General features: G+C 36.0%; 1 protein-coding gene across 2 annotated transcripts in view; it reads left to right on the plus strand.

Annotated features, from left to right (window-relative positions):
- Positions 1-729: 729 nt before the first annotated feature.
- The window catches only part of LOC132202179 (neo-calmodulin-like), a 53,296-nt gene continuing 41,649 nt past the window's right edge, over positions 730-12,376 (plus strand). Inside the window, exon 1 of one of the 2 annotated variants that reach the window (XM_059628925.1) lies at positions 730-831. In XM_059628925.1, coding sequence (XP_059484908.1) covers positions 793-831 — 39 coding nt within the window. In that variant the 5' untranslated portion in view covers positions 730-792. Of the gene's footprint in view, positions 832-9,586; positions 9,653-12,376 lie in introns of those variants that run through there. The other variant, XM_059628926.1, reaches the window with a different exon arrangement.

The following is a 12,376-nucleotide window of genomic DNA, read 5'->3' on the forward strand; positions in this document are numbered from 1 at the left end:
TACGTGTTTATATTGAAAAGTTGACAGGGTATGCAAAATTGGTTGAGATAAGATTTTTTGGAATTTTTTCTCAAACAGGAGAATAAAAAAAAATTTTTAAATAAATTTTAAAGATTAATAAACTTAGCCTCGCCGGCAAGAACATGTCATTTCGGTTTACCAAATATGTTACTTTTATATTAAGAAAATTTTTTCCGGATCAACACTTGAAACAGGTCAATTTTATTTTATTAAAAAGAAAAACTGGATGGATTAACATTTTAATTTCAAATCAATTTTTATATGTCGGGTGAGTTTGCTTCTAAGCCTGATTTTGAAGCTTTGGATTTAATAAATTGAAAAAGACGCAGACAACATATATTTTTCTTTTTCTTCTTTTTTTGAACTTTTTAGACATTGAGAAACTTTCCGAGCAACTTGTTTGATCTAATTGTGAGATATGTCTCTTTACACCGTGTTTTTAACTCCGGCGCACGTTTGTCCGGCGGTGGGTTGTCTGCTGCTTATACGTGCGGAGTTTGGAAGAGCAGTTTCGTCCGGGAACGCGCGCTCCAAATATATGTGCAACTTTTGATTATATATGTGCGAATGTGCGTTTTGCAAAAGTCACGTGAGAGCTTCCGTGGTCACCATAGCAACGCAGGAAGAAGTGGAAGAGGAGGCGTGGTCGGCCGGGGGTCTGCGGATTGCCGGGGTGCTGGGTGGTTCGGTCACGGTGGCAGTCGTCCCCAGGCCACCCCATCAGTCGCACCAGACAGCACTTCTGGCTGAACCTCAATCATTGCCACCAAGATGAAGACATCCTCTTTTTCCCTCAGGGTTATGCGCAGGGTGAGTCACTCCGACTTGGGCCGCAATTTAATAAAAATAAATGCATAAATGTGGAAAGTACGAAAATTGTTAATTTGAATTTTTCGAGGTGGACGGGTTAATAAATTATTTTATTTCAATAAATACCCAAATTATTCGGAATTTAAAAAAATATAGCAAAAAATTGCAAATTTAAATAAATCAGTTTAACTTTCCCCGGCGGGAATCGAGGCGTGAGTTATTCAGCTTTAGTTTATTTCGTTTTGTAATTTCCCTGAGGAGAGTTGAGAGTTGCCGTTGGAGTGGATTTAACGCGATTATTGGCCCGCGGCCTTCCGTGCAGTTGTGCGAACATATATACAGAGATTATGATTATTTCGCCTGCGAGTGCTGTAAACGCGTCGGCTTTACGCTTGCATTACTTTGATAGCGGACGGCCTTCTCGTGTAATTGTACATACATTAAGCCCCCTTTCTCTCTCCCTCTCGAGAGTGCTGGCTGCAAAAAATTCATCACCATGCAAGCGGAATTTTAGCTCTCCCGTTCGCCTCTGTCAAACTGTTGCTCTCAGAAAAGAACGAACCGCAGACAAACAATTTTAATGCAAAAGGAGATTCACTTGCACTTTTTGATTGGTTGCACTATTAAAAAAAAATGTTTTCTCTCTCTTGACTTATGAATTGTAACGATAATTATGACAATTACGTTTTCAATTAACTAAATTTCTCATTATAAATGATATAAAGTGGTTGCAAAATTGAAAATAGGGAAAATAATTTTAGTGAACTACATCTTCAGACGTTATGCAACCAGGTGAACGCGACAATCGAGCCGGTTGCATAACCGATTTTCAAACGTTTTGCTAAAAAGAAATTTTTTTACTATCGTTATCTATTTTTCAATAACAAATAAACTCATTTATCTCATTAAATTTCTTTTTATAGACGGAAAATACGTTGCTCAACACTCAATTAATTTAGCCCAGCAAAAAGGCGTTGATGGAATAGGAATTATGAGGTGAAAAATCTAAGTTTTAGCCATGAATTGAAACATTGGTCCTATTTTATTAAGCTATGCTTTTTTAATGAGAAATTTACATAAAATTTAAATGGCAAGTTTTAATCTTATAAATAACTTACTTTCTTTTCACTACATGTCATAATTTTATTAAATAGTGTGAAATTATTATTAAATATTGAATTAATTATTTGTAAACAAAGAATTTAAAAAAAAAAAATATTTTTATCATTTTCAAATTTTGTGTTCTTAAGATAAATTCTTTTAACGCTCGGAAACATACTTTCTACAAAATTTACTTAAACCCAAAGGAACATGTTCTGCAAATCGCATTCTCTCTGCCTGTTTAGCAGGTGGTTGATATATCATGACTTGTCGAAAAAAGGGATGAAAAGCAGGAGGGAGTTGCCGTGGCGAGCAGTAGCAGACCATTAATGATCAAATACTTTGACGAGACCGCCGTGTGTGTACGAGCAAGTGCACGCGACAGGGCTTTTTACCTCGGCCGGCTCGTGTGTGCCGCTTTTGGTTTGTCTTGCCACTTGTGTGTTCTTAAGAGTCTGGGAAAAGATAACTCAATTCGTCAGTTGCTTAGTTAGGAGAAAGGTCAAAGGTCTTTCATTCCTATCCTGCAGCTTTTTGGTAATTTTATCTACAGCTGGATGAAAAACATGAAGCGTAAAATTGTCTTTTTCTCAATTAAATTCAAATTTTGTTTTCAAATATCTGATTTTTACAAGAATTTGTGCATATTATTTCCCCTGAAAGCGTTTTCTGCTCTAAAATATTTGTAGTTTCTTCCATTACAATTTCTGAATATTTGTTTGAAGTATCTTGAATTAGGCAGATGCACCAGTAAACTATTTTATAACTAGAATTTGATAAAAAAAAACTTGCTCTAACAAGACATTATTTTTGATGGGAGACAAGCCAGTAGTAGTAAAAACCAGTTTGCGTCATCGGTTATGTACTTGTTGATGATCGGAATGGATTAAGCCATTAAAGCCAGTTTGACGAGCGATTTGCTTGTTTCGACAAAACTAATTACACGCTACAAAGTGGCGCTCGACAGAAACGTGTAATCTCTTTACATTCCAAATTAGTGTTGATTATGTTGTTTCGTCGTTCAACATAATGGAGTTAAAAATGCTTTTTTTTTTATTAAGCTCGCGTGTTGGTTTCACTTTTACAGAAGTCTTTTAGCAGCACATACATTTCATGCCACTCACGGCGTTTCCATTTTTCTTGCTTGCCTCGCAACTATCACCGTGTTTTGAAATATTACCGGCTGGCTGTGCACTTTTATTTGACACGAAGAGTTACAAATTGGCCTTTGTGAGCTCTCATGGTGTATTCGATCGAAAATGTTCTGTTGCCGTACTAGCTTGTTGCGCTCATGAAAGTGAAGCGCGGTTTTTTCCCAGAAAAAGCCATCACCAGAGCACTACACTGCTAGTTTTCTGTTTACAAAAAGCGTTTTATTTCGGAAAAAGCGGTAGACGGAATATTAGAGTGGCTTCAGTTAAAAAATGTATTACATCCATTTCGACACAAAATGTTTTGTCGGCGAAATTTTATAGCTCCTCATTCTTTTTTTTTTTGTTCTTTGCGTTTAATGCGGGCACAGTTTCGCTCTTGCTGTTGAGCCAATTATTTACCATTCCGGTCTCTATTAACGTTATTAATGTGCCCGCTGCAAGTGACAGTCAAACGACTCACGGTCCATCCCATTGACTTTTGCAGCTAGAGATTGATTAATTAATTTATTTCTTCAGCTGCAAATAATGATGGTACAGATTTTATTGCGCAGAAAGGTTTTTCTATACTTTTTCCCGCAGTTTTGAATTTGTTTCAAATCTTAAATGCTAAAGAATATTTTCAGAGAAATTATGTTGATCTTTGAATTTTTGCAAATTTTAAGCAGAACTTTAAAGATATGAGTTCCAAGGGATTAATTAATCTCTGGATGAGTTTTTTTTTTTAAATTTACATTGGTTCTTATGAGAATTTTAATATTTTTCCGGATGTAAAAAATATCGGGCCAAAATTTTTAGCTCAAACTTTTAAAATTTATGTTAATTTGAATTTAAAATCGGCTCTTCCTCGATGGGTTTTTGTGAGTTGTTTATTGTTTCAGAAAAACAATATCCTGCTCTACATGTTACGGCTGCGGGCTGCAGCCATAATTCATGAGCTGCGAAAACATTTTGACAAAAATTAGTACAAAAATAAATCTTTTTTCAATTTAATAATTAATTTAATTTAATATAACTGCTTTATGAAAGAGTAAAAAAATCATTTTCGAACGTTTAAAGAAAAAACATGTAAAAATTGGGGGTGCCTCACAATGTCCTAAAGACAATGTCCTAACAGAAAATGTCCTAACGGATAATATCCTAAAGAAAATGTCCTACAGAAAATATCCTAAAGAAAATGCCCTAAAATTAAGAATTGAAAATGTCCTAACAGAAAATATCCTAACGCCTGAAAATTATGACAAGTCAGGTGTCATGTGCAAAAAAATTTAATTTCATCCTTTCAAGTAATTTTGTTTCAAAATTTATCCAGATTCAACATATTTTACGCTTCATACGACTAGAGTCTTTATCGGAAAATATACATATTTAGACCTTTGACTAATTTTAGTAGTTTTAGGCTTTTGTAATGACTCGAATATTTTTTTCAATATTATTTCCTTCGCTTTTGCTACGGGTAGTTGAGAAATGTAGCTATTAATCTTTCTTCTAGACAATAGTTTCAAAGAATTTCGTACAAATCTTCAGGCAATTGTATTTTTGTTTCCTACGAAAAAGTTTACTTAAAAATATCATTCGATTTTTTTTTCAAGACAAAAAATATGAAAAATTCTAATTGAAAATATTCGTTAAATTTATTTTCAATATAAGTTGAAGTAATAATATTATTATTAACAATAATTTGTATTTGTGGAAAATAATATGATTGTTTCAAACTTTTATACACTTTTATTTTTTGAATTATTTGATCAACTATCTTTTGAAATGTGACAGAGAAGCTCAACAATTAGCATCATTCTTTCTGCTTTTAAGTGAATTCATTTTGGATGTTAGTCCCTGTTGAAAAAACTAAATTTTTCAGAATAAATCAACCACTTTTCCGAAATTTAGGACATTTTCTTGAAATTCAATTAGGACAAAGTTTTTAGGACAATGTGCGACCATAGCTTTTAGGACATTATCTTTAGGATATTTTCTTTAGGACATTCTCTGTTAGGACATTGTCTTTAACCTCAATTTAGGACATTTTCTTTAGGACATTATGATGGTACCCAAAAATTGCTAGAGGCTTCTTACAATTAGAAAAATATGGAAAAAATACTTACAATTAATCTAAAAATTAAATGGTAATTTTTTTGTTAATAAGATAATTCTACATTTATTCCTCTTTCAATCTGTAAAAACGTTGAGCTGAACGTAAATCGCGCTATTCCTAAATCACATCGAATAACGTGGGCTTACTCGGAAATTGGCGTTGCTCCATTCACAGCCGCACACTGCATTCTCACACCAGCAAGCACTAACTCTATCACAAATGCATCAGCGCCTTCTCGTGAGTAATGGAGTGGCCCAAGGGCCGATGATAAATAATGGCTTAGAGCGACGGTCGGGCGGGTCAAAAGGGACGCGCCATCGACGTGTTTTCATGTCTTGCACCATATTCAGTGTGCGACTCACGTCTGCGGCGGCCCTGCCGACAGCTTCCTAATTATCATTCGTGCCAAATGTTGCCGAGGATTTCACAAATTTCGTCCCGGTGATAAGGCGAGCGAGAAAATAGGGCGCCTCACACACACACCTAATTGGAGTCTCGTTGGCGAGCGTGACTTGAGTTGGGCAAGTGTGCGGTCAATTCAGAATTCACATCGAGCCACGGCCAAGTTCGGGTCTAAATTCTATTTGCTTCTTTTGATAATAATATTTAATTATTTAAAAAAACAACTGAAAATTTAAAATTTTCAACAGATGAATAATATAAATTTAACACTCGCATGAATTGCAATTTTTATGAATTTAAATCAAAGGCTTAGTGCAACAGGTCTTGGGAGTGACTTTGACTTTTGGCAACTATCCAAGATATATATTTATTCCAGCGCGATGGACTTGAATATATGAATGTCTATGCAAGTGAAAATGAAAGGAAACTGTACAAGGGTTGACGTGAATATCGTCTGCATTTTCCGTCCGTTAAATTTTGTCACAAAAAAATATATAAACGTTTTAAACATTAAATTAGATTCTAACATTATATTTGAAAGTTTTTCTCGTTTTTCTTATCACCTATTTCCGCGAGTCTTCCCTTGTTTGTTTAGCGAATTTTTGTGAAAATTAATTCCAAACAAAGGTTAATTTTGATGATATTTCAATAACTGTAATTTAACGTCCGCAGGCATTAAAATTAGAAATATGGGAATAATTTATTTTACTTTTTAAATAACTAAAATAAAATTAATAATTGTTATGAATTTTTTGGAAAAACTCAATAAGTCACTGTTTTAACATGCAAATATTGTAAGGAAAACGCAGGGAAATAATATTATGGATTTTGGCACAGGTGGAAAGCCGCCAATTTGCGGTGTCTGTCACGCGTCGGACACTTCCCTTGCGAGAACACAGTAAACATCAAAAGCAGCTGAGTTTGCTTTCACGCAGTGATTTCTGTTTCGTGCTGCGGCTCTTTTTAATAATTCACGGCTTAGCAAAAACCGGCCCGGGAATGTTTACATGGCACCCAACCGGCTGTTTAACACTTTCCCAAGAGCTTCGCTCTCTTATAAGACAGATTTAACCCTGAAAAGGGTACATCACGCTTTGCTTATTAAAATCGGTTGAGATCTCTGTGAAGAGAAGAGAAAATAAAAGGCCGACAAACAAGAACATGAAGCGTTTGAAAGTCTCCGTCGAAAAAGATCAAAGGAAGTTGAAACAATTCAAAATTTTATGCTTTTTGAGACTTTTTGGCTCGCTTTATAACGTCAAAATAAAATGAATTCTTCCCGCGCAGCTTCCGACAGACCCTTTGGTCCAATTAAAAACAAGTGCAAATCTCGTTGGCCTGGGCGCTCATTAATTCAGCAAGCGGGGCCATAAATTGGGTTGGCGCAAAAAGCTAGACAGTAGACGCGTGTAGAGCTGCCTCTAGTCTTGATTGATTTCTTGCGCATTCCACGGAGACTCGCTGTGGCGCGGCAGAGCCGAGCCCAACCGCCTTTGGCACTTTTTGGCATGACACTCGAAATGCCACTGCCGTCTCCTGCAATAAAGGCCAAATCGCATATCTTAAACGCCGAAAAATGTCAGTGATGAAATTCTTATCCGGGGCAAAAGACCAACCGCGCCACACCTTGTGCTCTTCCCACCAACTCATCCTTTTTAGATTTCAAAAGTGAAACTCAAAACACGTCGTGATGATGAAATAGAGGTTTATTTATGTCAAAGCAGAAAAGAGCCATTATGTCTCTCATATTTCACCTCTCTTTTGGTAAAAGCAAATAATTCCGGGGGCGGTTCTCTGAAAGTGTCACTCACTCTTGGCATGTGTTTGCTGTTCTAGAGTAGACAAAAACACCATCAACTCATATGACATAACTTTTAAAGGGAATTTATTCCATGTTGATATATTTTGTTATATTTCTCCAACAACAAAAGTGAAATTTATTATTAAAATATCACTTTTAAATCTTAAAAGTAATTTTTTTGGAGTTCTTGAAAGTTGAAAGATCCTTCACAGTGATTTTTATTTGATATGAAATAAAATCTTACAATTAGTTAAAAAAAAATCAAAATCATGAAAAACAAATTTAATGAAAACATTAGCAAGTTCAGTGTGAATGTGTTTGATTAGAATTGAAATATAAAATATCATTTATCTGTTTGCCACTTTCGACTTCAAATTGAGAATTCAATTAATTAATTTCAAAAAAATTAAATTTCATTATTCTGATTCAATTTTATAACTTACTTTTAAAAATTATATCATATTATTCACTCATTAATTGAATGAAAAGTTTTTAATTTTAAAGAAATGTAGTTTCTCTTTCACCTTCAGGCAACATTTTTCACCCCTGAAAAGTTTTAAAAGGCAAAAAATTTTGGCGCTTGGCTGCTTTTGTTTGCGTCAAAAAATTCTGCTCGCTTTTCCTGTTTGCATTCAGCACCTTCTGCCAAAATTTGATATTCTGTGCGTCCCAGATAAGCGTTGGCGTGCAATTTCCTGCTTCATTTCAGTCAGTTTCAAGTTGACTCTTTCTCTCTCTGGTGCTTTTGTATTGTATCCAAGCGAGCTCCACTCGCGTGCAAAATAATGTTTAAGCACACACTTTTTCTTTTTGCGTCGCTCAAATTTTAAAAAGACGAGGAAGATACATTTTAGCAGCAGAGTGAATACTTTTTCGCACCTGTTTGATCACGCTTGAAAAAAACGTTCGTCCATCTCTTTCTTGTTGCTCACGCTTTACCCTTCCGAGCTCGCAACAATGTCGAGCATTAGGAAGGGTAAAAGCGTATTCAAGCGAAAATCATTTTGCCATTCAAGTTGAAGAACACGCTGGGCCTTTGCAAACTCCGCGGCGCAACTTTTGTTGCTTGGAGCGCCTGATGTGTGTGCAAAGTTATGTGTGTGGTGCAATTTGAGGTCTATTAATAAATGCAAATGTAAACTTGAGAGCATAAACACAAATAGCCTATAAAGTTTGAATGAAAAGTGTGTTCATCAAACTTTGGTTAACACAAGATTAAAAAAATCAAAAAGGCACCGATTATGTAAAATTTGTAAAATCTTCATTATTATTTGTAAAATAAGAAAATTAAATCGCCTTTCTAGTTAAAAAAAAATATTTTTCCTGTGGAATAATAGTTAAAATTAATTTGTTGAAAGGGCAAAATATTTACTAGGAATAATTATTTAATTTTTTTTATTTAATAAAAATTTCATTCTTACTGTAAACAAAATTTAAATTTTTGCCTGGGTTTGTTCCTCATTTGATTTTTGTTCAAACTTTTATAAATTAGAAGCAAAGTTACGCTGTTGTTAAACAAACATGGAAGCTCTTATCATATCTTGAGCGCTATCAAATTTCGCTCGCAGGCAACAGCGCCGCCGGTCGCTGTTTTTCCCCTTTTCTCTCATGATAGGTCTCCACGGGGTCGTCAGGGGCGGCTTCTTGTTTGACCTCCCCGGCGCCCTTCGCCCAAATGAATGTGCGGGGCTAATCGAGCGCGCCGCCATATCCGGCAATCTGCCGTTGCCGGCGTGATTGGACTTTTTTAAAATTAAAGTGAGCCCCCTGCAGTGAGAGCTAGGCTGGCGATGATCGAACGGCAGAGCCAAACAAAGTTGAAACGATCCATAGACAAGCGGTGAAAGAGAGAGAATAAGCAATACATAAAGGCAGGAAAGCCTTTGACCTTTTATTACTATTGGTATTGGTTTGACCTGCAAAAACATTATTAATAAAATTTACTGCAGTAAGTTCGCTTATTAGTAAATTCTAAATCCTAAAATAAATTTTTATAACCATTTGCATTCTATTGAATAATATTTTTTCTCTGAAGTTATTGCAAATCGTTTTTGAACAGAAATAAATCAATTTTTCTGATCATTTAATTTAAGCAGCCGGTATTAAGTATCATACATATTATTTAAAAAAAAAGGATAAATTTTTCCAGATAATGTATATTTTTTTAATCCATCAAAATTTTAACTAGTATTTTCTTTTGCAGGTGAGTTCCCTCGTCCATAGTTACACTTCTTAGAATTCTTGCCAACCGAAAAATGCGGAGGCCGCAAGGTAGGTGAAGAAATTTTTGCACGAATGGCGGAACTTTTTTCTTATAAACATAGAAAAGAAAAACATGACACACTGAAAACAACTGTTTCCACAAATGTTGCACGTTTGATATTACCTTGTGTTGATCGTGCGGTGAGTACCAAGAGCAGAGTTGCCTATTCGGTCGCCAGAGGCAGCCACTTGGTGCACCGCCCTGCAGGACAGGGCGAGCACGTGGCGCCAAAGATGGCGGTGGCGTCTCCCTTGAGCCTAGGTGCCGGCGGCCAATCGATCGATCTGTCCGCCAACGACCTGCCTAAATAAATATAGTTTGCACCTTCTATCTCGCGCCGTACTAGAAGTGTGTGCAGTGCACTGAGCTATTTTGCTTTTTGCTCATATTGTCTCTTAGCTTTCCCATGTTCTGCATTTTTCACTTTAGAGTTGTTTGAAGCTCCTATGGAATATATACAATTTATATATAAAGCTAATTTTTTATATAATGACTTATTGTAATTAAAGAATATTAATATAAAAAACTAGGTTTTGACTGTTAAACCGGCTAGGCCGTTACTTCCACTGTTAATTAGAAAAAAGGAAAAAAGTTTGAAGTTTTTTTTTTGTTTATATTAGTCTTTCTCTTGAATTGCTCTTCTTCTTCTTCTTCTTCTTGATAGATCGTGTTCACGCGTTTGAGAATGTTTATGGTGCGTACAGGAATCGTCGAAGTAGCTATCGAATTGTTTTCGGGGTAGTTCACGTGGAAAAGAGTTGCGCCGACTTGGTCGTTTCTTTGTCACAGTGAAACGGCCGCTGTAAACAATTCGCGGAAACAAGGCTTTTTGTGGCGGCTGTGCCGTCGCACAGGATGAAGCCGTCGCCAGTTCGCGCGGACAAAAGTTGCAAGTAAGAAAAAGCTGCTTTCCTGCGCTTTACCTCGCCAGCGCAGAGCAGATTTTGACCCAGAAAAGTTGCGAGAACGAGTTTAATATATATATTTCTTTTCACTGCACGATAAATCACTTATCGAAACGGCGGCGCCGAGCTGCACGTTATCAGGAAAGCCCCTTTTCTTTTTCAATGGCTTTTGCTTCTTATTCGACTTCCGTCTCTGAGCGATGCGAAAAAGGCTGAGCTGCGAGTTTGACCGGTTCAAATACTGACAAAATAAGAAAACGGTCGTAGGATGTCCCATTTGAATTAAGCAGTTGAGGAATTGCAGAGGGGATGAAATGCTAACAATAATTGATGGTCTTGATTGCTGCCCCAAAAAATACAATGGATATATAACTCCCCTAATATAAAGAAATAGAATCCAAGTAAGAATCCTGAATAAAGTTTTTTATTTAATAGATAGATAAGAAATTTCGAAATTTGGCATTGTTATTGACATAATATACACAAAAATTTCCGCATAGTTGTAAAGATTTTGCTGCAGACACGTTCTATTTAATTCAAAAGCGCGATTCTCTGTGTAGCCGTTTTAGCCACTTGCGCGAAATGGAGATGCGACAAATCTTCGAGTCCTTTTTTTGTATAGGGGGAACGAAATTTATGGATTTATACTGCTGGTGGAATAAAATCATTAGGAGAAATAATAATGTGTAGAGCGAGAGAGATTGGTTTTTTTCCGCATTTACATCAAGATATACTATATTAAGCCTTTTATTTTAAGTAAGAGCGTCATAAATATTAATGTTCGGCGCATTCTTCAGACTATTTGTTTTTCTCTCCGAATCGCTTTTCCTCCTCTTCAGTAAAAAAAGCTTCTTTCGCCAGAAATGTGGCTAGGGAAGTTTTAATTTTGGTTTGATACCAACAAAAAATTATTGATATGTGTCATGACTCCTCCGCCATTTTTAATTTCCAGAGTAAAAAATGAAAATAGAAGGAAATCTTTATAAAATAAATTTTCTTTTTAAGCTCTTCAAGGCTTCAAGGGAATTTTTTTTAATTAGCGAACAAAACAATTAACGTTGTTGAAGTTTAAAAACGTATAATTACACTTTTTGTTTGTCTGCATAAAAAAGTAGGCTTCCCTGGGCTCGCGAGTCCAATTAACACATTCATCATCAAAAAGAGATTGGGTGACTTTTTAATTAGTGGGGCAAGAGTTGGATTTTCTGGAGTACCGTGTGCAAGAGAGCGAGATCGTTATAAAATTCTCGGGCTCTAATTAATACCTCCCTTTGACCTTTGCCCTCTGTTTGCTATTCGTTCTTGGTCCCGTGAGAAACCAAGCCTTGATGCAATTTACGCGCGTGCGAGCTGTCCAGGCTGTCGCGACTCGCAGTGATTTAAACTGACCAAAGCGGATTTGATCGCGGAGGTAGAACGAGAGAGAGAAACGTACGGAACCATTTGCGAGGCGGAAGAGCCACCGGCCTTTGACGGGTTCGGGTCTGCTCTTCCGCTCATGCATTAATTTCACAGTCTGCAGGGCATGCTAATTTCCAGCCTCGATTCAGATATACTAAATATGCGAGCCCTCTGGCTACACCAGCGCCAGACTTTGCTTGCTTTTTGCGAAAAGAGAAATAAAAAGCTTGATTTTCTAGTTCGGTGATCTTTGGAATGGTGCTCTGAACTTTTTTACAACTCAAAAGGAAATGATAAAAATTATTTAATTATACCAATCAAAATTGCTTTCCTTATATTTATTTTCTGTATTCATATTAATGACTTTTATATTTTGATTAAATTCTTTTAAACATTTTGATTCAATAAAAATGTAACAAAATATAA

The sequence above is a fragment of the Neocloeon triangulifer genome, unplaced genomic scaffold (genome assembly GCF_031216515.1).
Source record: "Neocloeon triangulifer isolate White Clay Creek 2 clone unplaced genomic scaffold, ASM3121651v1 ptg000015l, whole genome shotgun sequence".
Lineage (NCBI taxonomy): Eukaryota > Metazoa > Arthropoda > Insecta > Ephemeroptera > Baetidae > Neocloeon > Neocloeon triangulifer.